At 42.2% G+C, this 25,394-nt stretch overlaps 1 protein-coding gene across 1 annotated transcript in view; it reads right to left on the bottom strand.

The window, feature by feature from the left end:
• SLC18B1 (solute carrier family 18 member B1) overlaps positions 1-25,394 on the bottom strand; it is a 55,903-nt gene that overhangs the window by 23,398 nt on the left and 7,111 nt on the right. Inside the window, exons 3-9 of the mRNA XM_066605599.1 lie at positions 24,415-24,510; positions 18,965-19,038; positions 16,424-16,571; positions 15,615-15,771; positions 13,967-14,103; positions 5,332-5,433; positions 4,695-4,786 (exon numbers count right to left, since the gene is read on the bottom strand). Of these exons, the coding sequence (XP_066461696.1) occupies positions 4,695-4,786; positions 5,332-5,433; positions 13,967-14,103; positions 15,615-15,771; positions 16,424-16,571; positions 18,965-19,038; positions 24,415-24,510 (806 nt within the window). The remainder of the gene's footprint in view (positions 1-4,694; positions 4,787-5,331; positions 5,434-13,966; positions 14,104-15,614; positions 15,772-16,423; positions 16,572-18,964; positions 19,039-24,414; positions 24,511-25,394) is intronic.

Consider the following 25,394-nt stretch of genomic DNA (forward strand, 5'->3'; position numbering starts at 1 on the left):
CCGGCGGTCACATGAACGCCAAGCCGGGAGCCTGCACCGTGCAAGGACCTGCTTACCTGACCAGCGTCTTGTGCATTCTCCTTCTGTCTCCCGACCCGGCGATCATGTGACCGCCAGGTGTCACCTGACCCCAGCGGTCACATGATCGCCGAGCCGGGAGGCAGAAGGAGAATGCACAAGACGCCGGTCAGGTAAGCAGGTCCCTCCCTGCACCCTCCTGAACTCTGTCAGATCAGGAGGGTGCAGGGAAAATGTATTTTTTCTCACCCATTCTCCCAGCTCCAATTTATTTGGAGCTGGGGAGAATGGGTGATAAAAAATAAATGGATTGGAAAGGGTTAAGAGAAAAATAAGGACACATATGCAACTGACAGTTCCTATGTTAAAAATTGCAACGGACTGAAACAAAAAACGCCAGTGGACAGGAGTACATTCAAAACTAATTGCTCTTGAGAAAAAAACGCAAAACGCAAAGGAAAAAAAATCGCCAGTGGGTGGGCGCCCTAACTCTGGAAAAGGGTAATAAGGTCCAAGCCCTGGACATAGTGAAGTGCTTATTGTGAAAATGTCATTCTCTGATTAAAACATCAAAGTCCTCAAGCAGAGGGAAAAAAAACTTTGCATCTGAAAGAAAAAGCCACAGAGGATGTAGTCTGTGTCTGATCAGAAAGCTGCACAATATCCATTAAGGCAGCTACTAGGCTTTCTTTAGGGTATTGGAAGTCACCTCCACTCCCCCCGCTTATCTGTTTACCTATTGAAAACCCCTTTAAAATATTCTTCCAGACCGCTAATATTCCACCAAACTCTGGTTACAAGCCCATGTAAATCAATCAATATTGCATGGGGTTAATGTCAGATATATTTATATTGGGCACTTGTATCATGGTTACCACATGACAATCTTTTATGAACCTTGATCAATATGCACCGCTTTCATTTAGGTAGTTTATTATTGATTTAGAGGATTTTAATAGAGGGTGATTCATATTCTTTCACGACAGTCTCGCAGTAGTTAGGTGATTAATAGTTATCCATTTATAGGGCAATTATTTTTTATGTGCGCAGTTTCAGTATTATTTGGTACTAATCATTTAGAAATTTTTATCAAGTTGATCTTTTCCAGTATTCGGCCCCTTGCACACGGGCGGAAATTCCGCGGCGGGATTTCCCGCAGAATTTGAGCCCGTGCCCGCCTGCATAGGATTGCATTACAAAACGCAATCCTATGCAGAAGGACACCATTTCTCAAATCGCGGCATGTTCTATTTCTGTGCAGGTCTCGCAGAGGCCCACACAGAAATGCCATTCCTGGCGCACCAGCTCCGCTCTGCGCACGCGCCGGCTGGGCAGCAGCCGGCTCATCGCAGAGCCGGAGCCGCAGGAGCAGGTGAGAGACGCACTGGTCCTTGCAGGGACGCGGGTCAGATCTCGCTGCGAGAATTCTCGCTGGGGATCCAACCCGGCCATCTGCAGGCGGCCTTTATAATATATTTTATAGGTAACCTATCTTTTTGGGTATCTAAGAGTAGATTACCGTATATACTCAAGTATAAGCCAAGTTTTTTAGCACATTTTTTTATGCTGAAAGAAGCCCCCTCGGCGTATACTCGAGTGAGGTTAAAAAAAAAAAAAGAAAAAAAAAGCTCAGAGAGGAGCCGATGCGCCAGGAGTGACATTTCTGTGTAGGCCTCCACGAGACCTGCACAGAAATAGAACATGCCGCGATCTGTTTTCCGCATGTATTTTCATGCAGACAAATCGCGTAAGTCTGCATAGGATTGTATTTTGTAATGCAATCCTATGCAGGCGGGCACAGGCAGAAATTCTGTGGGAAATCCAGCCAGTGTGCAGGGGGCCGAATACTGGAAAAGATCAACTTGATAAAAATTTATAAGCAAATACTACAAAATAATAGCACAAGATTGATTTGCTTGAACACTAATACAAATCATGTCGCATCTTTCTTTTTGGAAATAGTTTTTATGACTATTCTGGATATATAACCAACTTTTAGTGTGGTAAGTGTAGTTTTAAGAGGACTGCCTTAGGGTGACTACCCACTACAGTTTTTTTTCACTGCGAAATTTACAGTAGTTTTTTTTTCTGCACAAGTCTATGGGACTTGTAATGTTAAAAATCGCAATTGTGCAAAATCACGATTTTGCGGTAAATTGCGATTTTAACATTACAAGTCCCATAGACCCCTGCAGAAAAAAAAACGCTGTAAATTTCGCAGTGAAGAAAAATTGTAGTGGGTAGTCACCCTAAGGCTTGGTCACATCCATGAATGGGCCTTAATAACTAAGAATTACCATTTTCTTTTCTTCCATGAGATTCATCAATTTTCAAAACTTTTTTCTTGAACTATAATTATTCCTCCACAGAATGCAAGTTTCAGAACTTAAGCAAAATATGATCGAACTGACATTTAGAGGGTAGCCAGACTATTATGAAAAGTGGTAGTATTGTATTTACATCAATAGCTTTTTATGTGTTTAGTATTGCGTGGTTTATGGTTTGCCGTATTTATTATAACAGGACAGTTGTCTCACAGATGCAGTGCCACCAGGCAATCCTTTGTGGGATCCTGATTAATAGTATGCACTACTTTCATCTACCTTGTTTGCTTATTATTATTGATTTAGAGGGTGAGTCATATCCTTTCACTACCATAAGTGCACTAGCTAGGCGGTTAATCATTATCAATTGATAGGGCTATTGATATTTTTTTTAGAATCGTTCTTGTATGCATGTATTATTCTTATCACATTACACTCTATCATTCATAATGTTTATTTCTTAAACACATCTTTTTGGATCACTATTTAATTGATTCATCAATGAGCACGTTTGTTGTAATGCATTTGACTAGATCTTCTGCTTCTATTACAAGCTATTGCATATGCAATGTGTCTAAGTATCCTTTAAGTTTTTAGAGTAGCTAAATGAATAAAAATGTTAGGTTGCCTACCCAGGTCTGCTACTCTCTTGATATTCTGGGCAGACGTGGGCATCACTCTGCTCCTCCTGTATGAATGGACTATGCTTCTACTTTCTATCACCACTGCAGTAGTTAACCCTTCTCAGTGCTCACAGACCAGCTGCAGCTTAATAGGCAATAGCCCTCCTATTTGAGCTGTGGACCCTCACTCTTTGCCTGAGTGGTGTTGTGTGTTTGTCTCAGACACCCAGCATACGTAGGTCACCTGTGTCTCTGACTTTGTCTGCTTTATCCTCTATGTTTGCTGCCCTCCTTACTTTGCATCAGATCCTATTTATGTGCTTATTTCTGTAATCCCACAAAACTTTCCCATCACTGAATGGTTGTGATTGGTTTATCGAGCACTGGCTATGATTGGCTGGCACTTGATCCAATCAGAGCGCTTATTTACACAGCCCTGACGGTGGGGGAATTCAAAGCCGAGCAGGGAGATGACAGCGGGGAGAAGTCTCAAGCAGCTTGCCGCATCGCATCAGGGACACAGACACCGGCTGGGAGGGGAGTATTGCTATTTTTTCACATGTACTCGAGTATAGCTAGGCTTTTACTCAAGTCAATAAGTTTTACCATTTTTTTGTGGTAAAACGTATTGACTCGGCTTATACTCGGGTCGGCTAATACTCGAGTATATACGGTAATTGATTCCCCACTGAACATTTGTATACTTCGGTATTTACTAGAATACTGGCTCTAATTTTTTAGTACTATTTGCAACAGCATATGTGCCTAGATCTTTTCCCGTTTGTATTTATAGCACTTTAGTATAATTATGCACAGCATTCGTTATGTATATGCTTTTTAAAGTTTGTGGCTAGCTACATGAACATACTTGGCTGTTTGCACTGTGTAATATTGCACAACAAACTATAATTCATGTGCCTGTGCATTTTTACACCTACGTCATAGGGAAGGTTGTGCACTGACTTGTGAAGGCGCATTTATACATCAAATATGCCAAGAAATTGCATTCAGTATGTTGTTCACTAGTAGAGATGAGCGAGCGTACTCGCTAAGGCAAACTACTCGAGCGAGTAGTGCCTTATGCGAGTACCTGCCCACTCGTCCTTAAAGATTTGGGTGCCAGCGGGGGGCAGGGAGCGGTCTCTCACTCTCTCCCCCCTGCTCACTCCCGCAACTCACCACTCTTTCCTGCCGGCACCCGAATCTCTAGAGATGAGCGGGCAGGTACTCGCATAAGGCACTACTCGCTGGAGTAGTTTGCCTTAGCGAGTACGCTCGCTCATCTCTATTCGCTAGTTTAGTACAAGTATTTGTTGTTAAAATTATTTTGCTGTTAATCAATAAAATTGTGACCCTTTGAGGATATAACTGCAGCATTACACAGCAACCCTAGAGGAACCCAGCAGGATGCACTATTAGACTCACTGGTCAGAATGGTTATCGTTGACGAAATTCAAGTCACTTTGATGTCCTATTATGGTCTTTTACCTTCCATTTGGGTTTGGTATTCAGATTTTTCTTAAGTTTTTGAATATGCTTTTTTATGTATTCCAAATCTGGCAGTATTAGGGCTAGAGCTTTATACCTTTACAGATTACCACATAGTTCTCTTGTTGTTTTGCAACATGGAGGTTATACTCCTTTGTGTTATTTTTACAAGTGCCTGCATTCTTTTTTTTGTAGAAAAGCAACTAAAGCATTCTATATGTGATTTTAAGATTCAATATACCTTTCAATGTGGAATATAGGCGCAGGTCCTAACATAAAAAAGCACAATGCAGTACCAAGGTTGCCAACAATAAAGAGCCACTTTCTTAATGCCTGTATTAAAACATAAAAACAAAAAGTCATTAGTGTTTAAAACACGTTTAGGATGTATCCCCTATCCACAGGAAATATTTGAGCTCTGTGGGGTCCGGTGATACCGTCACACCTTGAATTCCCCCCGCCCCCCATGAATGGGGTGGTGGTGCATAGGCATTACCACTGATCCTTCTACTTTTATAAGACACAGGGAGATCAATGCACGCAGTTTTCTTTCTTTGTCCCATAAAAGTGAATGGAGTGATGGTGCACATACATGATCACCAATCCATTTACGTCTACGGAACGGAGCAAGATTGCCGAGTTCATTGTTCTCCTTCTATCCCATAGAAATGAATGGAGCAAGTGTCACGTGTGAACACTAGTGCTCATTTATATGGGGAACTCCGGTGTGCAAATGCTGTGATCATTGGGGGTCCCAATGATCAAACATTTATCTCTAATCCAATGGATATGGGATGAATGTCCAAAATGGGAAAACCCCTTTAAATCATAATCATCCTGAAAACTATTTGTGCCATGTCAATAGAAATATTACTTACAGGTTTCTTGTCACTTATAAATCCAAGAAGCGGTGAACTTATTGAATACGATAAAGCGAGGCCCAGAAAAACTAATCCAACATAACCAACTTCCAAATTAAACTGGAAGAAGAAAAAGAGAGAAAAATCAACTCTATTGGTACAGTAAAAGAACATTTAATGAACTAGGCATATGTAGAGGACACATATATAGATTATACCGCATCTAAGAAAACTGCATGTATAAAATTGTAAAAGTAACTTTCACCAATAATAGGCAAAAACTTATTTTTTGTAGTCAAAATGATTCAAATTGCATTGTGATCTCGTGAATATGTTATATATACGGGGGAGGAAGCATGATATATATTTTTTTAAGTTCCAGCATTGGAAAGGAATTTCATGTAATCCCATATGAGTGCATAAGAGATGACATTCTAAAATGATCGTTGCAGAGCATTGGCCTTACTGACATACTTCACTGAAAAGCTCACCTCTTGTTTTTTTCTAGGAATCTGCATTTCCAGTGATTCTGTAAAAAAACACTCCTTAGCCAAATTGCTTCTTTAGGGCGCCCACCCACTGGCGTTTGCGATTTTCGTGCGTGAAAAACGCAGCGTTTTCAGCGCGTCTTCCGCGGCTTTTTCGCGTCATTTTCGCGGCTTTTTCCGTTAATTTACATTGACATTCATGGGTGCATTAAGAGAAAAATAAGGACACATATGCAACTGACAGTTCCTATGTTAAAAATTGCAACGGACTGAAAAAAAAAAAACGCCAGTGGACAGGAGTACATTCAAAACCAATTGCTCTTGAGAAAAAACGCAAAACGCAAAGGAAAAAAAAAAACGCCAGTGGGTGGGTGCCCTTAAGGTCTGCAGAGCAGAATTTCAGAGTGGAACAAAATTATTGCACCATGTGAACGTAGCAGATGGGAAATAATACGAGCTAATGTGTGTGGGGCATGAAATTTTATATCTACATGTCAGTTCATGTGCGTGCAATTTTTTGTAATAACTTTACAGTTTCTACTGAGCCAGTCAGGAATTAAAGGCTATGGACACCTCTGGGTATGTGGTATGCATGTTAAGCTGACAATCATTTTTGCAATAGGGTATGAGTAAAAATTTCTAAAGCTTCTACATATCACTGTATATGAAACTGCAGTCTAATGGTCCTATTACCCTGTTTAATAACAGTGTGCAACACAATTTTTGTAACAGATAAGCTGTGTGAGACACTGAAGGAGTTAATCCTGGACAGTCGCTATGTTTCCCCTGGATTCAGGTATTACGCCCGTTAGGTGGAGGGAGTTCGTGTTTCACTATGTGAGACACAGGAAAAACCAGGGGTGACGTGATCTCCAGCAAAGTTAGTTGCTGGAAATGTTTTTGTAAAAACATGTTTGGGCCTGTTTTTTTTTGGAATGGATGGCAGGCTTGGTAGTGGGGATGTCCATTCCACCCCCTCTACTCCAGGACTTATTATGGGGGATTTGCTCCCCAGGTGTAGAGGCTAGGTAATTAACCCAGCCTATAAAGTCTACAAAGAGGCAGACAGAGAGGAGGCCAGGTGCATCTAGATACTGGAAGCTGCTGGTCTCATGGGATGCTCTACCCCTGACCTAGGGAAGAAATTGGACTGTGTGGCTTTTTGTGCGGCTGCAGCAAGCCATCCGTATAGACAGGGAAGAACTCTGTATAGTAAGTGCTGGATAAGCAGGATTTGTGTTTTATGCCTGAAGTTAACCCCTTAGTGACCAAGCCTGTTTGCGCCTTAAAGGAGATGTCCCGCGCCGAAACGGGTTTTTTTTTTTTTAAACCCCCCCCCCGTTCGGCGCGAGACAACCCCGATGCAGGGACGTACAGAAAGCTCACCGGAGCGCTTACCTTAATCCCGGCGCTCCGGTGACTTCTATACTTACCTGTGAAGATGGCCGCCGGGATCCTCTGCATCCGTGGACCGCAGCTCTTCTGTGCGGTCCACTGCCGATTCCAGCCTCCTGATTGGCTGGAATCGGCACGTGACGGGGCGGAGCTACACGGAGCCCCATAGAGAACAGGAGAAGACCTGGACTGCGCAAGCGCGGCTAATTTGGCCATCGGAGGGCGAAAATTAGTCGGCACCATGGAGACGAGGACGCCAGCAACGGAGCAGGTAAGTATAAAACTTTTTATAACTTCTGTATGGCTCATAATTAATGCACAATGTACATTACAAAGTGCATTATTATGGCCATACAGAAGTGTATAGACCCACTTGCTGCCTCGGGACATCTCCTTTAATGACCAGGCCAACTTTAGCAAATCTGACATGTGTCACTTTAACATGGAAAAACACCAGAAAGGTTTTGCATATCCAAGCGATTCTGACAGTTTTTTCGCCACATGTTGTACTTCATTTAGGCGGAAAAAATAGACTAATAGAATTTGTGTTTATTTATTAAAAGCGCCAAAATTGGGAAATCATAATTTTTTCACATTTCCAACTGCAATATCTCAAAAATGTGCAAACATAATATAGAAATTTTTGCTAAGATATATATTTCCATCCGTTTACTTTATTTTGGGTGCACATTGGAAAAACTTTCGTTTTTTTAACCATTTAGGAGACGTACAAATTTAACATTACTTTTCAGCATTTTGAGGAACACTTTGTTTTCCTACACCAAGCCAAGATTGGAAAGGCTCATAGGAGTCAAAATGATAGATACCCCCACAAGTGACCCCATTTTAAAAACTACACCCCTTAGCGTATTCAATGAGGGGTGCCATGAGTATTTTAACCTCACAGTTTTTTTTCAGGAGTCAATGCAATTTAGAAGAGAAAAACTAAAATTTCATATTTTTGCAAATCTGTCATTTTAAAGAAAGGACTTTCTTCTATAGTACACATGAAAATTAGGTTTTGCACCCCAGAATGGATACCCCTGTTTGTCCTGTGCTCAGAAACATACCCATTGTGGCCCTAGTATTACGTCTGTATGCACAATGGGGCCCAAAATGAAAGGAGCAACGGTGACTTTTGGAACAGAAATTTTGCTTGAATGAGATTTAGGCCCTATTGCACACTTGTAGAGCCCTTGAGTGACCAAAACGATGGAGAACCCCCACAAGTGACCCCATTTTGAAAACTAGACCCCTTAACGAATTTATCTAGGGGTACAATGTCTTTTTTGACTTCACGGTTTATGAATGAATCTAAGCCAAGCAGAAGGGAAAAAAATTACGATTTTCATTTTTTTTGGTAATTCTGTCATTTTAAAAGCAGTTTTTTTTTTTTTGTACAGCACATATATGAATAAAGACTTGCACCCCAAAATGGATACCCCTGTTTGTCCTGTTTTCAGAAATATACCCATTATGGCCCTAATCTTATGTCTGGATGCACAATGGGGCCCAAAATGAAAAGAGCAACCGGTGACTTTTGGAACAGAAATTTTGCTTGAAGGAGACTTAGGCCCTATTGTACACTTGTAGAGCCCTTGAGTGACCAAAACGATGGAGAACCCCCACAAGTGACCCCATTTTGAAAACTAGACCCCTTAACGAATTTATCTACAGGCACAATGTCTTTTTTGACTTCATGGTTTTTGAATGAATCTAAGCCAAGCCGAAGGAAAAAATTACGATTTTCATTTTTTTGGTAATTCTGTCATTTTAAAAGCGATATTTTTTTTATACAGCACATATATGAATAAAGACCTGCACCCCAAAATGGATACCCCTGTTTGTCCTTTGCTCAGAAACATACCCATTGTAGCCCCAATCTTCTTAGAGGGTGCATGGCTAGGCCTATAGTGTATGGAGCACCCGTTTGATTTTAGGGCGCAACTGAATAATTTACAGGCCCCATTGCACACTAGTAGAGATAATAAACTGCCAAAATAATAAAATGCCCCTCACATGTGACCCAATTTTGACATCAAGACCCCTTAGCTAATTTATCTAGGGGTGTACTGGGCATTCTGATGCTACATTTTTATTTTTTTAAATAATTATAATGTGAGTGAAATATAAATGTGATTTCATTTTCTTCACCAAATTTGACACTTTTAGGACCGTTTTTTTTTTTTGTTACAAATAGGAAAAACTGGGGAGACGGACTAATAAAAGTAAAATTAATTCTCTAAAAAGACCCCCCCCCCCCCCCCCACACACACACACACACCCACACACCCTTTTGGCGTTTTTTATATGTGAAAAAATTAGTAATGTAAAACTGTATGGTAAATTTCAAAGCAGGGGTAATTACAAAGGCCAGGGTGGGATGGGCACGTGGGACAATAAAAACGCGTATCTCTCCTACTCCCTTGCTTAGTGCATACGTGACACTTTTTTGGGGGGGTATTTTTTGCTCACAGTTTCGGGGATGGAATTCATAAAATGACGCTCTGTTAGCCTTCGCACCTCCTCCGATTGCAATGCGTCTTGTGGTGCGGTGGTCCCAAATAAAAGATTTTCTACGAGCGCCTCCTGAAATTGGAGGAAGCTCAGCGTGCCCCCAGACGATTTATAAATCACGTGAGCGTTATACGTAGCCATCTGTATAAGGTAGATGGCTACCTTCTTGTACCAAGCTCGCGTTTTACGCTTCACAAGGTAGGGCTGTAGAGCTTGGTCTGACAGATCGATGCCCCCCATGAAATTATATTCTGTGATGCAGACCAGTTTAATTTTCTCCGCTGTAGCCCCCCTCTCCCTAACTGTAACGGAGGTGTCTGCGTGCACAGTGGACAGCATAAAGACGTCCTTTCTGTCACGCCATTTAACTGCCAGCAAGGGGTCATAGGCCAGTGCGCAAGACGCGCCTTTGTCGACACGCCTGGAAACAAGGGGTTGTGGGAATCCTAGCCTATTTTTACGGATAGTTCCGCAGGCCCCTGTACGTGCGGTGTGTAACGCTTTAAAAAGGGGGACGCTCGTATAATAGTTATCGGTGTAAATATGGTACCCCTTATTTAAAAAAATGGCCCACGAGCTCCCACACAATTTTCCCGTTGACGCCAATGTCTTCTGGGCAGTTGGGGGGGTTTAATTGGCGATCCCTGCCCTCATAAATAAAAAAGTCGCAAGTATAACCTGGGGCGCTCTCACAGATTTTGTACAGCTTTACACCGTATCTTGCGCGCTTTGAGGGAATAAACTGGCGGAAAGATAAACGCCCTTTGAAACTCATCAGCGATTCATCTACCGCCAGATTTTTTTGGGGGGTATAAATGTTTTTAAAGGCGTCCCTTAATAACGATATAAGGGGCCTTAATTTGCCCAGTACGCTGGGTCACTTCTCGGGGGGATTTGCGTATTATTCGCAAAATGAAGAAAACGCTGAATGTTTTCGTATCTGCGTCGGGGCATTATCGACGCAAATACGGGCGTCGCGTGAATGGCGCTCGTGGACCAATAGGACCGTATTGATGACTTTTTTACGAGTCCCATTAGTAAAATAAGTCCCCAAAATTTTTTTTAGCTCAGGGACATCTACAGCGGTCCACATCACGGAATAAACCGACGTGGGGTGCATGCTCACGTATTGTCCAGCGTATGTATTTGTCTGCTGGACAATTAACTGCAGGACATCGTCGGTAATGAATAAATTAAAAATATTATACTGGGTGAAATTTGCGACATCCAGATTAACGCCTGGAGCCGCTAAAAATTCTGGGATGCGGGGCGCAAACAAACTTGCGGCACTCCACACAGTAGTGGGCGCCGCATAACTTGGCCCCGCTGCCCCAACAACTTCCTCTACCTCCATAGCACTGGAGGCAGAGTCGTCACTCTCAAAAAAAACCTCCTACGACTCGCTGGTAGCATTGCTACCGGAGCTTGACGCAGCGAGCACGCTTGCTCGGTGGTGTAGCGCTTATACTCCATTTTATTAAAAAAAAATTTAAATGGGGGTAAAAAAAAAAAATAGCCCCCAAAAAAGTGGACGGGGATAAAATAGGGTAATTGGGGTATAAGGGAAGGTGACGGCGGGTAAGAACGTTTTTTTCTTTTTTTAACTCGCTATATGGCACACGATTTTTCTCAGCTATCTCTCTCCTGTCACAAATCGCTCTGAGTGACAGGGTAGAGATACGCAGGACTAATCGTGTACCATATTTATTAAACAAATGACATAGGTGGTTTATCACAGCCACCCATGTCAGCAGGGACCAATTACTTTGGTCCCTGCAAGTTACTATGCCTAAGGCATCCATGAGGGGAGATGAAACTACAACTTTTTTACACTTTTTTGACTTTTCTTTGATCGCCGGCGGATACCGGCGATCGCGTGCCCGGGAACCGCACTCCGCGGTTCCCGGTGACATCTCCTGTCTCCCGGCTACTGAAGGTAGCCGGGAGACAGGGGATTTTCCAATTTTCGCGGCGCTTCTGCGCATGCGCCGCCATTTTCCCCTTGGCGCGCATGCGCAGAAGCCCGTGGCGGCTCCAGATCACCGGAGACATCGTGGAGGATGGAGGTGAGTATTTTTAGCTGCCCTCATAGATCCGATCCATGAGGGCAGCTGAAACGTACTTTTTTTACCTATCTGCGGGCACCGACAGCATGGAGCTGTCACGTCCACAGCCCGAGGGGCTTTATTCTCTGCAGGACAAATGTTTTTACGTCCTCAGAGAATAAAGCCCACTTCGGGAGGACGTAAAAACACTATGGGCTGGTCGTTAAGGGGTTAAGGCTGTATTTTGTTTATTTTATGTGTTCTAATAAACACAGACCAAGCCTGTACGGAGTTTATATGCTGTTGTGGTCTCGGACTGCCGCTAACACTGCAACCCCACGCTCTACCTGAGCTAACTCTCCCACAGTGGCTTACAGTAACTTTAGTGTGCTGAATTCAAATATGATATCCGTTTTTTTCTGCCACGGAAGGTTTTCCAATTATGGGTTATAATGTAATCCAATTGCCGTTGAATTGTATTTTTTTAAATCTGCCTATACAATTAATCCAGTCGGCTCACCATTATCCTTGCTTAATAAAAAGAATAAAAGTGACTGTGCAACTATTTCACAATCACTGTTACACACCGCGTGCTGACTGAACACTATAAGGGTAGGTTTATGTAACATATAGGGCAAGTTTCTACATGGCGGAAACATTGCGGATCATCCACCAGTAAGCTGCAATTAACTTATCTATACACAGTGATATGTAGAAGTTGCAGAAAACAAATGGTGCAACATTTCTAATCAAACCCTATTGCAAAAATGATTGTCAGCCCAAAAAATTGCTCCCCAAAAGGTGTCCTGAATCTTTAAATTCATCACTGACTATGCTTTGCTCTCCGTAGAAGTCTTGCAACAACAAAGACATTTAAGAGGTTACATATGCATTAGTGTACCCAGAAGGTGGTCAAAAAGGCCCTCATATTAGTCATGCTGGAAAATTTGGCAAAAATAAGCAAATTCGGCTGACATTGTGACAATCGCTAAGTTGATCTGTAGTGATTTCCAAGGCCACCCAGGACATTAGTGGCTGAGCACCCAGCGATCCTGACATCTGCAATACCCCAGGTTCTTCATGTGAATGGAGTGGTGGTGTGCATGTATGACCACCACTGCATTCACTTCTAGATGACGGAGGAAAATCACTGAGCACATCCATCTCTCTCTGCCCATAGAATTGAATGGAGCAAAAGTCACACATGCGCACTACAACTCCATTCTCGTGAGAAAGTTGGCTGTGCAAAGAGTCAGGATTGCTGAGGGTTCTGGTGTTTGGACTCCCAGTGATCAGACATTTATTTCCTATCCTGTGGATAGGGAAAAAAGTGTTGTTAGTGGGAAAACGTTTTAACCCTTTTCCACCACAGAACGTAAAGTTACGTCATGGCAGGGTGGTACTCAAGGCAACATGACATAACCATACGTCATGTGGATCTTGCGTAATCTGAAGAGATCCTGTGGCATCCGGCAGCGGGAGTTTGCTGTTACTGATAGCCAGCCTCCTGCTGCAACAGCGGGGGTGCACCGGCACAGCGACTCCCGCTGTTAACCTCTTACATGCCGCAATCTATGTAGATCGCGGCATGTAAAGGGCTCTCCAAGGGAGAATCCTCCCTCTGTGTCATCAGACCCCCCCCCCCAATCCAATTGGGGAGGGCCGACAGGTTGCCAAACCTAAAATAATTATGTTTTTGGTATCGTTGTAATCATACCAACCCGCAGAAAAAAAATGTATTGTGTCATTTATGCTCCTTGATGGACGTAGTTAAAAATAAAATTAAAAAGCAATGGCAGAATTGGTGCTTTCTCTCCCTGCTCTCAAAAAAATAAAAAAGTTTTACAGTACATTATATATGCACCCAAAAATGGTACCAATAAAAAATATAGTTCACCACACAAAAATCAAGCCCTTATACGGCCACGTTGACGGCAAAATAGAAAAGTTATGGCTCTTGAAACGTGGAAATGAAAATCCCCCCAAAATTGTTGCGTCCTTAAGGCCATGTCCTTAAGGGGTTAAAGACAAATTTTGAGCGTATGGAAGATCTGGCATGGAAATTGGTACATAAAGTAAATTACTTGTCCAGAACACCTGAACTTTGTTTTTATTGTTGCATTTGAAAGACTAAACTACTTGCTTAAAACATGCAAAGTTCCCATTATTTTACATTAATTTAGGAAAAAAAGACACAAAAATACTCACCGTTTCTGTAACGAAAAGTGACATGGTTGGGTCCAAAAATCCTAAAGACGCACTCAATGCAGCTATAGAAAAACACATTAACATAACCTTTGGCACTTTGACTAAAGTCCAAAAAGAATCTTTTCCGGGTAGAGATTCTGCAACAAATATGAAACATTGGATAAAGTATGTAAGTTCTTTTGGTTTTTAGTATTGAGGTCAGTAAGGTCACACAGTAGTACTTGTAAGCCCTCTATCCATTATTCTATTTCTCTCTGTCGATTCCATGCTTTGCGGATTCTCTGATTACCTGCAGCAGAAAATCTGCACCAAAATGGGTGGATTTCACCCCAACGTTTGTGAAATCCCCGGGGAAAATCCACAGCAAAAATTGACATGCTGTGAATTCACAATCCATAAAACAAATCAATTTATGCTGCGGATTTTCTCCACAGTGTGTGGAAGGGATTTTTAAAACTCTCATCAACGCTGCTAGTACTGTATGCTATGGATTATCTGCGGCAAATTCCACAGTAAGAACAGAGATCTAGGCATCAGTATACTAATCAAGGAAATAAGCTGCTAATAAATCAGTCACAAGGGCCGACAAATGTAGCAGTTTTTCAGTTTATTAAATTGTAGTCCAATGTGAGAAGGTACAGGTCCATAAAATGGAAGAATCTGTCTCAAAATGGCCGTTAGATACAAAAATGGAGCATTATAAGATGTAAATAAGCTTGTGCGTAGTGAAACAATAATTCAAGCAGAAATAACTTTACAGCAGGATATTCGGTGCAATGTCTAATGATTTGTTTTTATTCTTCCGAGAGCCAAGCCTGAAAAAATCGTTATCAGAAGAGACTCCCCCACGCCCTGAGCTCTGGGAAAAGAACGAATCGTGCTAATAAGATGCTGCGACCATCCAAACTCACAAGGGAGGAATAATCATTTGAAGGACATTTCACATATTTATTCTCACTGCGCTGATTGTTTTAACAAAGCACAATTCTTGATGTTTTTCTAACCCAATAAGATTAACCCCATGACTAATGACGTATTCCTTTCCTGTATTAGAACTATACTCAGTCAATAAACGCTCAGTGTACGCGCCTTAAGCAGAGTGGGCTGTATACTTGCCGCGGCTCATCTCTACGTATCTGTGGGAACTAATTACTATAAATCATATAGTTTTTGGCCTCCCTGATGCATCCAGGTATGAACTAATTTGGAACCCAAGGCTTGAAAGGTTAATGTGACCGGTCATGTGTATCGGTCCTTAACAAAAGTAGTCCAAAACAAGACCTACCCCTAAAATAAGCCCTACCCTGATTTTCAGGGGGAAATTTAAATCTAAGCCCTACCCTGAAAATAAGACCTAAGTACACTACATAAAAAAAGCAGTCTAGCAGGCACCATCTGGGTCCATCCCACTGGTCTCCACAGTTGCAGGCAGGGACCCAGATGGTGCCTGCTGGGTAAGTATAAGACTACCCCCAAAAGCAAGACATTAATATAAGACAGTGTCTCATTTTCGGGGAAACACGGTGTGTTCTGCCAAGCATAGTATGATAATAATATCTTGTCATTTGATGATCACACTGGGATTAGGAGATTTAAAAAAAAATTTGGGGAAATGTTAAAAAATATATAATAAAGCACATGTACGTACCATATTGTGGCAAGATGAAAATATTTAGTGGTACCATTAGCAGGACAACACTGCCAAGTGCAATAAATGGAACTTCATATCCAAATGTTTGATAGAGTATTCCCCCTATTGGAGGGCCCAAAACAAGGCCCAGCCCAGAGAAGATTTCAAGACAACCCTGCACATTGAATAGGAGAATAAACATTTAATATCGTGAGAACCATTTCACAGACATAAAAAATAACCAATTCTGAAATAAACATCGTTTTACAAAAAAGTCTGAAAAACATAAAAGATGGGAGTAGAGGTGGGAATGGGCCAAAGATTGACTCATTACAAAATGGCCCTTGTTAAGGTGTGTATAAGCTACACCATCACAATACACCTCTCTGAAGAAGCCCTATGTATGAGGCATTACGGTGGGGCCCATTCTTTTCTTCTTAGTCATCTACTTATAAAATTTAAAAAACATTAGTTAAAAAAAAAAGAAAAATGGTCAGAAGACACACGATTTGTTTACTTCTAGAGATGAGCAAGCGTACTCACTAAGGCAAACTACTCGAGCGAGTAGTGCCTTATGCGAGTACCTGCTCGCTCGTCTCAAAAGATTCGGGTGCCAATGGGAGGAACTCTCTCTCATTCTCTCCCCCCCTGCTCACTCCCGCAACTCACCGCTCTCCCCCGCCGGCACCCGAATCTTTAGAGACGAGCGGGCAGGTTCTCGCATAAGGCACTACTCGCTCGATTAGTTTGCCTTAGCGAGTAAGCTCGCTCATCTCTATTTACTTCCTTTATCATTTTGTAATTCAAGTTATAAAAAGTTGACTTACCATTGCAGTAGCTATATTGTTAGGAAAAGCCTTCGCCAGAATAGAATATGATGCAGTTATTGAAGCTCCAAAGGCCACTGCATCTATAGATCTCACTACAAAGCACATAACTATGAATATTGTTCCATCTGGAGTTTTGTCAAGCAATCTGGAATAAGAGAGAAAAAGGGATGCAGAAATCAGCATAATCTACCTTATTTTTGCATTAAAAAAATGGTATGGGAAGTATTACTGTATGCTCTGGAGGATATATTTCCAGTCATATAGCATGGACTGATGAATAAAAAAAGCACTATATAAAGCTTAATCTTATGCAGAAGTTTCATCACAGCAAAGCACGTTAACATAATTCACACAGCTAAGAACGAAACGTGGACCAGGGGCAGATTCTATATGGAGCCACAAGGGAAATACCACCTGGTTCCCTCTAGCCACTGCCAGACACTTTAATGTGTGTCAGAAGAGGTAATTATGTAACTTTCACTAATCTTAATTAAAACCGTCTGGAGTTCTGGTCTCCTTGCATGGAGTTCTGATACGCCATGTTTCTGGACTACTAACTACAGGAAATCTGTGGTTAAGCATGCATGTTGATGGTCATAGGACAGTGGTTCCTAAGCTTTATAGCACTAACGCGCTATACAAATGAAGATCATTATTATTTATAGCACTAGAGTACCCTGGACTCAGAAAGAGGGTAGGAAGGATCCAATGGCTGAATGTTCTTAAGAACAGAAATGTCCAAGAAGGTTGGGAAATATTGTGAAGATTCTCAAAGAACAATCTTTAATAACGAAGGATAATTAACGGGCTTCAGTAGAGCATAGATGGGGGGGAGGGGGGACAGAACATTGTGTAATAGTCTAATTAAGACCCCCGTAATAATCAGGGGTTTGGTACATACTAATCTAATTAAGTGCCCCATTGAAATCAGGATTTAAGCATACTAATGCCACAGCATTACATTATACTGCGATCGGGCAGGCAGTCTATCAAGCCACCCCAAGGACATTCGGCTAGGAAAACCCTGGGGCCTTTCAGAAGGCCACCGGCTACTATGACACCTGCACAGCTCCCTGTGATCTCATCGCAGGAGAGCTGTATGGGACCTACGAATATAGTTTTAAATGCCGCTGTCAGAACTGACAGCAGCATTAAAGGGGTTAATAGCTCCAATGAGCAGCTTATCTGAGCTGTTGCCGCCAGGTGTCGGCTGAAAGAAACAGCCGATGCCTGCATTGTATGAAGAGATGTTGCCTCGCTAATTACCTTCATACGTTCGATAGAAGGAAAGGTGTAAAGCGTGATTCCGGCAATTTAAAGTGAAAGTTCATAAGGTGATAACGTAATTATTATAGTTAATAACGAAAATTTTATAGTTTATATTACAGAGCTGCAGAGATATTATTTTACCAGCGCCCCCCTTAGTTCTCCATTGGTATCCAATGCATATGACCTGTACGCGCTACTGTTTTATTGGTCAGGCTGCTCCGTGCCTTCCCATTCTGTAATAACGACACAGTTTGCACAGTTGTGAATGAACACTTGTCAGTAACTGGCAGTGGGTCATTGTGGGAGATGTAGTTTTTGTATTTCCCGGCGGATATTTTAAATAACAATGGAAAATAGCGGTGGTGCAGGTCAGAAAAAAAAAGTACTGGAGTTTTGATTTAGATGGATGTACTGGCAATAAGTGGAAATGTTAGGGAAATTTGGCTCAGTCTCTGGAATACCCCTTTAAGACTTGTTCTCGGAATTGTGATTTCCAATAAAGCCTGTAGAGGTGTAAAACTTAAAGGGGTTGTCCCGCGGCAGCAAGTGGGTCTATACACTTCTGTATGGCCATATTAATGCACTTTGTAATGTACATTGTGCATTAATTATGAGCCATACAGAAGTTATAAGATGTTTTTCACTTACCTGCTCCGTTGCTAGTGTCCTCGTTTCCATGGAGCCGCCTAATTTTCGGCGTCTAATGGCCAAATTAGACGCGCTTGCGCAGTCCGGGTCTTCTTCTTTTCTCAATGGGGCCGCTCGTGCAGGATGCCGGCTCCGTGTAGCTCCGCCCCGTCACGTGCCGATTCCAGCCAATCAGGAGGCTGGAATCGGCAATGGACCGCACAGAAGCCCTGCGGTCCACCGAGGGAGAAGATCCCGGCGGCCATCTTCAACCGGTAAGTAAGAAGTCACCGGAGCGCGGGGATTCCGGTAAGCGCTGTGCGTTTTTTTTTTTAAAGTCCCTGCATCGGGGTTGTCTCGCGCCGAACGGGGGGGGGGGGGGGGGGGGGGGTTGGAAAAAAAAAATCCCTTTAACAAAATACCGGCTACAAGCCATATAATGGGCAGAAATATTACTACTCCTCCATGACTGCTTATCCTAAAAAATAATCTGAAAGTTTAGTTCTGATTTACGATATCCATGTATTACACAACACTGATACTGTGAAAGGGGCCTAAAACAGAATGGTTTCCCAGGTGCCTCCACCAGCCTTGATCTGAGCTGGTATTAATGTACATTACAGTTAATTAATTGGAACCTACCCAAACAGAATTGTGACAACTCCTGATGCGAATAAACCAGCCACAAACATATATTTTGCTCCAATTTGAACAATCTGGAATATTAAAAATGCAGTTATTTGCACATTTATTTGCACCAGAATGAGTGTGCTTAATACAAAATTTCTAAAACTCTACAGATATAGATGACGTTTCTAAGAATTACCTTGTGAAAGAGTACATAGGCCCCATATTTTATTTATATATAAACAAAATTCTATACAATTCTATAATACGGTAGAGGTCATTGTGTTCAATAGCTCCTGTTCTCTAGCAGAAATCACCAATGATGGTTCCGAACAGAACCTCTGATGCTGATGTTAATGAACTCTTACATAGGCAAATAAGGAAGAATGAACAGTACCTCTGCAGCGCCACCTATTGGATGGCAGCATTCCCCAATTTATATGGGTCTTCAGAATAATGATTGGAAATTGCAAACTAAGCCAGAATCCATCCTAAAGCACACGGATGAGGGGCAAAAATCCCCCAAACAGCTGTCTGTGTCTGGCTTGGTTTATAATTTCCAGTACTGGTTCTAAAGACCTGTTTAAAGGGTCGGACATTGATTTGCAGGAATGCTGCCATCCAATAGGTGGCGCTGCAGAGGTATTGTTCCATCTTCCTTATTTGCATATTACCCAGAGGAGCATGTATAGCCTTATAAGTCCCCTCAATCACCTTCTAGGTGCTCTCCTTAAGGAGAGATGATACCCCTCCCGATGAACTCTAACATGTAACACACTCAACTTCCAAGATAGGTGAGGCTGAAAGGGAAATCTGGATATTTATAAAAACAGACCATTAAAACAACTGATCAGGTAAACAGTCTGCCATGCAGCTGTTATAATAGCAATTACTTGATGTCTCTAAGAAAGCAAGCTGGAAATTGATATAAGACAGTGTCTTATTTTGGAGGAAACATGGTATTAGGACCGCCTACTGGACCAGTAAGCTCAGAATAAGGAGCGATATAAATGAATAAAAGTTATACTGAATCTTTTTCCACAGAACTATATTTCAGTCTTCTCAGCTTTTCCTGCTCCATAACATGATGCCTGCAGACTGGACTGTAAAAGGGGATATTTTGGCTCATTTCAGCTGATGACCTATCCCAGCCAAAGCCCTCCAAATTACATGGTAATACTGGGGAACACTTTGCTTCTCTCAAACAGTAGTGTAGGGGTCAATTGTAGCACATGGGTGTCATTAAAAACAAAAGAAGGCCCACATAGGGTTTCCAAGATCAAAAATTGGGATAAGGAAGACAGAAGGGGTGCTGCTTTTTTAAAAGCAATGTCAAAGTTTGCAAAGGACACATTCTACCAGGTTAACAAAATACCCAAGCACGGGCCTTCTCCAAGGAACAGCTGTAGAGCTACAGCCGTTTCGTTTGCTTTAGAAAATTTTCATTTTGGGAGAAGGAGGAGGAAGAAACATGGCGAAGGCAAGAAACGGAAAGCACAGCAGCAGCTGCACCAGCACCAGCACCTTGATGTTTTCCTCGTGTAAACATGAGATCTGTAGCTCTGTATTTCCATGTTAACATATTTTTCATTTGGGAAGAAGTAGGAGGAGGAAACATGACGGAAGTGGAAGGACAGCAGCAACAGCACCAATTCCAGCACGCTGAGGGCACAGTGTGCTAACTAAGCAGTGGAATCCGTGGGAGCCATAAAATGTGAGAACACAAGACCACAGAGTATATAGGTTGTTTTTTCGGGAGTGGTCCCTGTTTGGTGCAGGGCAATTTAATTCTCCTCACCCTACTGCTAGCTGCATAAGGGCTACAAATTAGTTGTAGCAACTGGACTAGTGTCTTTGAATGATATCTGAGGCCACTGACACATACTGGGGCTTATTTAGTAATTCTGTCTGAAAGTTTACCAGTAGAGATGAGCGAGCACCAAAATGCTCGAGTGCTCGTTACTCGAGTCGAACTTCCCGCAATGCTCGAGGGTTCGTTTCGAGTAACGAACCCCATTAAAGTCAATGGGCGACTCGAGCATTTTTGTATATCGCCAATGCTCGCTAAAGTTTTCATTTGTGAAAATCTGGGAAATTCGGAGACGGAGTTCAGCCCGGCCGGCGGCAGTTCTCTGAACTGCTCTCTGTAGTATTCAGCAGCCGTGGATTTAAAATTCCTGCCTGCTGAATGAGCTGCCTCTGATTGGTCACAGCCTGACCAATCAGAGGCAGCTCTCACACACCCATTCATGAATTCATGAATGGGTGTGAGTGAGAGCTGCCTCTGATTGGCTCAGCGCAGGGACCAATCAGGGGCAGCTCTCACTCACACCCATTCATGAATGGGTGTGAGTGAGAGCTGCTCTGATTGGTCACAGCCTGATCAATCAGAGTCAGCTCATTCAGCAGGCGGGGGTTTTAAATCCCCGACTGCTGAATACTACAGAGAGCAGTTCAGAGAACTGCCGCCGGCCGGGCTGAACGCCGTCTGCCGGGACCGGGTGAGTATATATATTTTTTTTTATTTTTACACATTTCTGGATCAATTGCAGGGAAGGGCTTATATATTTAAGCCCTTCCCGAAAATCCATCCCGCGATCGCCCGCAGCGCATTGCTTTCAATGGAGCCGGCTGTATTGCCAGCTCCATTGAATTCAATGGGCTAACATCGTTCTTCTCTGCCACAGCTGTTACAGCTATGGCAGAGGAGAACGATTTTTATGCTGACATTTTTTTTTTTTTTTTTTTTTTTTTTACACATTTTAGGATGATTTTCAGGTAAGGGCTTATATTTTTAAGCCCTTCCCGAAAATTCATCCTGAGATCGCCGGCAGCCCATTGCTTTCAATGGAGCTGGCTGTATTGCCAGCTCCATTGAATTCAATGGTCAGTGCTCGTTTAATCGAGACGAGTACCGCGTGGTGCTCATCTCGAGCACCCTAATACTCGAACGAGCATCAAGCTCGGACGAGTATGCTCGCTCATCTCTATTTACCAGTGTAAACGAAGACTAGACAATCTTAAAATTCTACAGGTTTATCATTTAGTAATAAATCTGGGACATTTTAAGATCTAGTCTAAGTTTGACCATCTATTAGCTGGCTAAGTTTACGCTAACGATTTGGCGCAAGTCGCCCCCTTTTTCAGGCAAGTCAGAAAACTGTCCGAAACTGTCTAAAACACATGATAAATGTGGCGCAAGCATGTAAGATAGTTTTCTGGTGTAATCTGCGACAGAAAAAAATTTGTATTTTGAATAGTAAATAAGCCCAATTGTGTATATTTGTCGCTTCCCTGTTTAAGTGTCTTATTGTTTTATATTAACACAAAATACCACCAGCAACTAAATAAACCGCAATCCCTGGCAGCACAATATGTGAGAACAGAAGGCCACACAGTACAGCTTGTATATTTGTGCACGGTCCCCATTATTGAATTCCAGGCTAGACTGGAGACTTTGAATGACATTGAGACCACAAACAGAGAACTGCAATATTCCTCACACCAAAGCATATTTTTTCTGGTTTGCTGCTATATACTTTGACAGAAGCAGAACTATACCATCTCCCAATGTACAGGCATATAAACATGATGCAGCTTCTTTCTCTGGACTCTGCAATAGAACCTTATTTAAGTTCTCTGCTGGTATACAAGCTTTCACACCAGCAGCAACATATCATTTGTACAATATCTGGCCCTAATAACAGACAGCAAGCTATATAGGCATATAAACATGATGCAGCTTCTCTGTCTGGTGCTCAACTGTAATATGGGTACTGCTTACACTGTGTCTATCTGTGTATAGATATATTTCTCTATATAGATATATAGAAAAAATATATCTAAATATACATATCTATCTAAAGGTGAAAGCCCTCACTGACTGACTCGACACTAATTCTCTAACTTCCCGATGTCGTACAAACATGAAATTTGGCACAAGCATTCTTTAGGTCCTACATAGGAAAAGTAAAGGGGTTACAATTCGATTATTGAATGCTAATTGCAAAAGAAAGTGCACCCCTATGTAATGTAGCTTCTTGGTGCCATACAAGCGTGAAATTTGGCATGAGCATTCATTAGGTCCTGAATAGGAAAAGTAGAGGGGTCTCAACTTGATTATTCAATGCTAAGTGCAAAAGTATTGGCACCTCTATGTAAGGTACCTAATCTAATTCTCTAACTTCCTGGTGTCATATAAACATGAAATTTGGCACAACCATTTTTAGGCCCTAAATGGGAAAAGTAAAGCGGTTGCAACTTCAATATTAAATTCTATGCGCAAAAGCAAGTGACCCCCCCATGTATTGTAATTAATAATACACATCTGAACTGCACAAATATAAAATTTGACACAACCATTCTTTACGTCCTAATAGGAAAAGTAAAGGGGTTTCAACTTAAATATTCAATTCCAAGCATGAAAAACTGTGAAATTCTGCAATACATAACAGGTCTTTTCTCAGAAACCATAAAGCCTAGAGAAATGATTTGTATGCTGAGGAGAATCTACCTCACCGCCATGTGTGTATGCTGAGGAGAATCTACCTCACCTCTATGTGTTTATACTGAGGAGAATCTAACTGATCTCTGTGTGCGTATACTGAAAGGCTGTAAAGTACATAAGGAAGTGGTCATGGACTGCAGGGGTGGAGCATGCCTTTAAGGCTAAGAAAGGGCTGCCACCTTAAAGGGGTTGTCTCGCGGAAGCAAGTGGGGTTATACACTTCTGTATGGCCATATTAATGCACTTTGTAATGTACATCATGCATTAAATATGAGCCATACAGAAGTTATTCACTTACCTGCTCCATTGCTAGCGTCCCCGTCTCCATGGCTCCGTCTAATTTCGCTGTCTTCTGGCGTTTTTAGACGCACTTGCGCTGTGCGGTCTTCTGCCTGGTGAATGGGGCCGCTCGTGCCGGAGAGCTGGTCATCGCAGCTCCGCCCCATCACGTGTGCCGATTCCAGCCAATCAGGAGGCTGGAATCGGCAATGGACCGCACAGAGCCCACGGTGCACCATGGGAGAAGACCCGCGGTGCATCGTGGGTGAAGATCCCGGTGGCTATCTTGGTGAAGGAAGAAGTAGGAAGAAAGAAGAAGTCGCAGAGCGGGGATTCGGGTAAGTAATATATATACTTTTTTTTTAACACATCCCTTGGGTTTGTCCTGCGCCGAACGGGGGGCCTATGGAAAAAAAAACAAAAAAAACGTTTCGGCGCGAGACAACCCCTTTAAGTCTAGGTTTAAATTTGAATTAAAAGGGGCGTTACCTATAAGGGTAAAAAGTGAGGAGAGTTGGAGGGGGTGGCACATTCGGCAGAGCAACATCGGTATATGCAGTCTGAGGAGAATCTAATGCTCCTCTATGTGTATACATATTTTATTCCTCGGCTCCTCTGAAGTAACCACAAAATCATATAAGTAATATACTTTAGGTGAAGATGAGAAAAATATACTTACATATTTTCCAAGTATTAAGGAGCTTAAAAAATTAAATAATGCAAAGCAGCCAAATATGAGACCAATAATTGTGTTACTAGCACCTTTCTTCATTGCCTATAAGAAATATAAAACACAATTAAATATACATTTTAAGGAACAAATGGTGCTAATACTTTTAGGGCTTCTACCCACTAATGTTTTTTTAACCCTGCGATATCGCTGTGTTTTTTTCAATTGGACTTTCTAATGTTAAAATCGATTTGCACGAAAATCGCAAAAGCACAAACTTGCGATTTTTGTGCGATGCGATTTTAACATTATAAAGTCCCATTGCAGAAAACACAGCGATATCGCAGCGTAAAAAAAAAAAAATTAAAAAAAAGGAGGATGGCTGTGGGTAAAAGCCCTTTCTCCTTCTGAGGGGGACCATAGTTAAATTTAGGCATAGTGCAACCAGAGGCAAAAACAGTATCATTAAAGCTAGAATCATGCATCATTATTATGTGGCTTTTTTAGGCCACCTGCACACGGCAGAGACGGATTCCGTAGAGGGATTTTCATCGCGGAAAGCCTGCGATTTATTGTGGAATTGTGAGTAGTTGCGAACGCAATCATTTTTTCGAGCAGACGGACAGCATATCGTCTGCGTGGAAAAAAAATTCCACCTACCAATTTACGTGCCAGACACAATGTAATTGCGAATGTACTGCAACTGGAACACTTCCATACAGATCAATGGAGCCCGTCCACGTGGAATCCGCGCTGAAATAGAACATGCTGCGATTTTTTTTTTCGCTCGTGGACACCGCAATTTAAGTCTGCATGTGCGTGCAGAGCTGAGGACGCTCATTTGTTCTTATGGGCGACTTTACAGCAGATCGTCCACACGGATACCGATGGTGAATTCCGCAATTTAAATTCGCCCATGTGCAGGCGGCCTGGTCTGGTCAATATGGAATTACTTAGAAGAAAAGATAGGCTTCACTGTCAATACAGGG

The sequence above is a fragment of the Eleutherodactylus coqui genome, chromosome 1, assembly GCF_035609145.1.
Source record: "Eleutherodactylus coqui strain aEleCoq1 chromosome 1, aEleCoq1.hap1, whole genome shotgun sequence".
Classification (NCBI taxonomy): domain Eukaryota; kingdom Metazoa; phylum Chordata; class Amphibia; order Anura; family Eleutherodactylidae; genus Eleutherodactylus; species Eleutherodactylus coqui.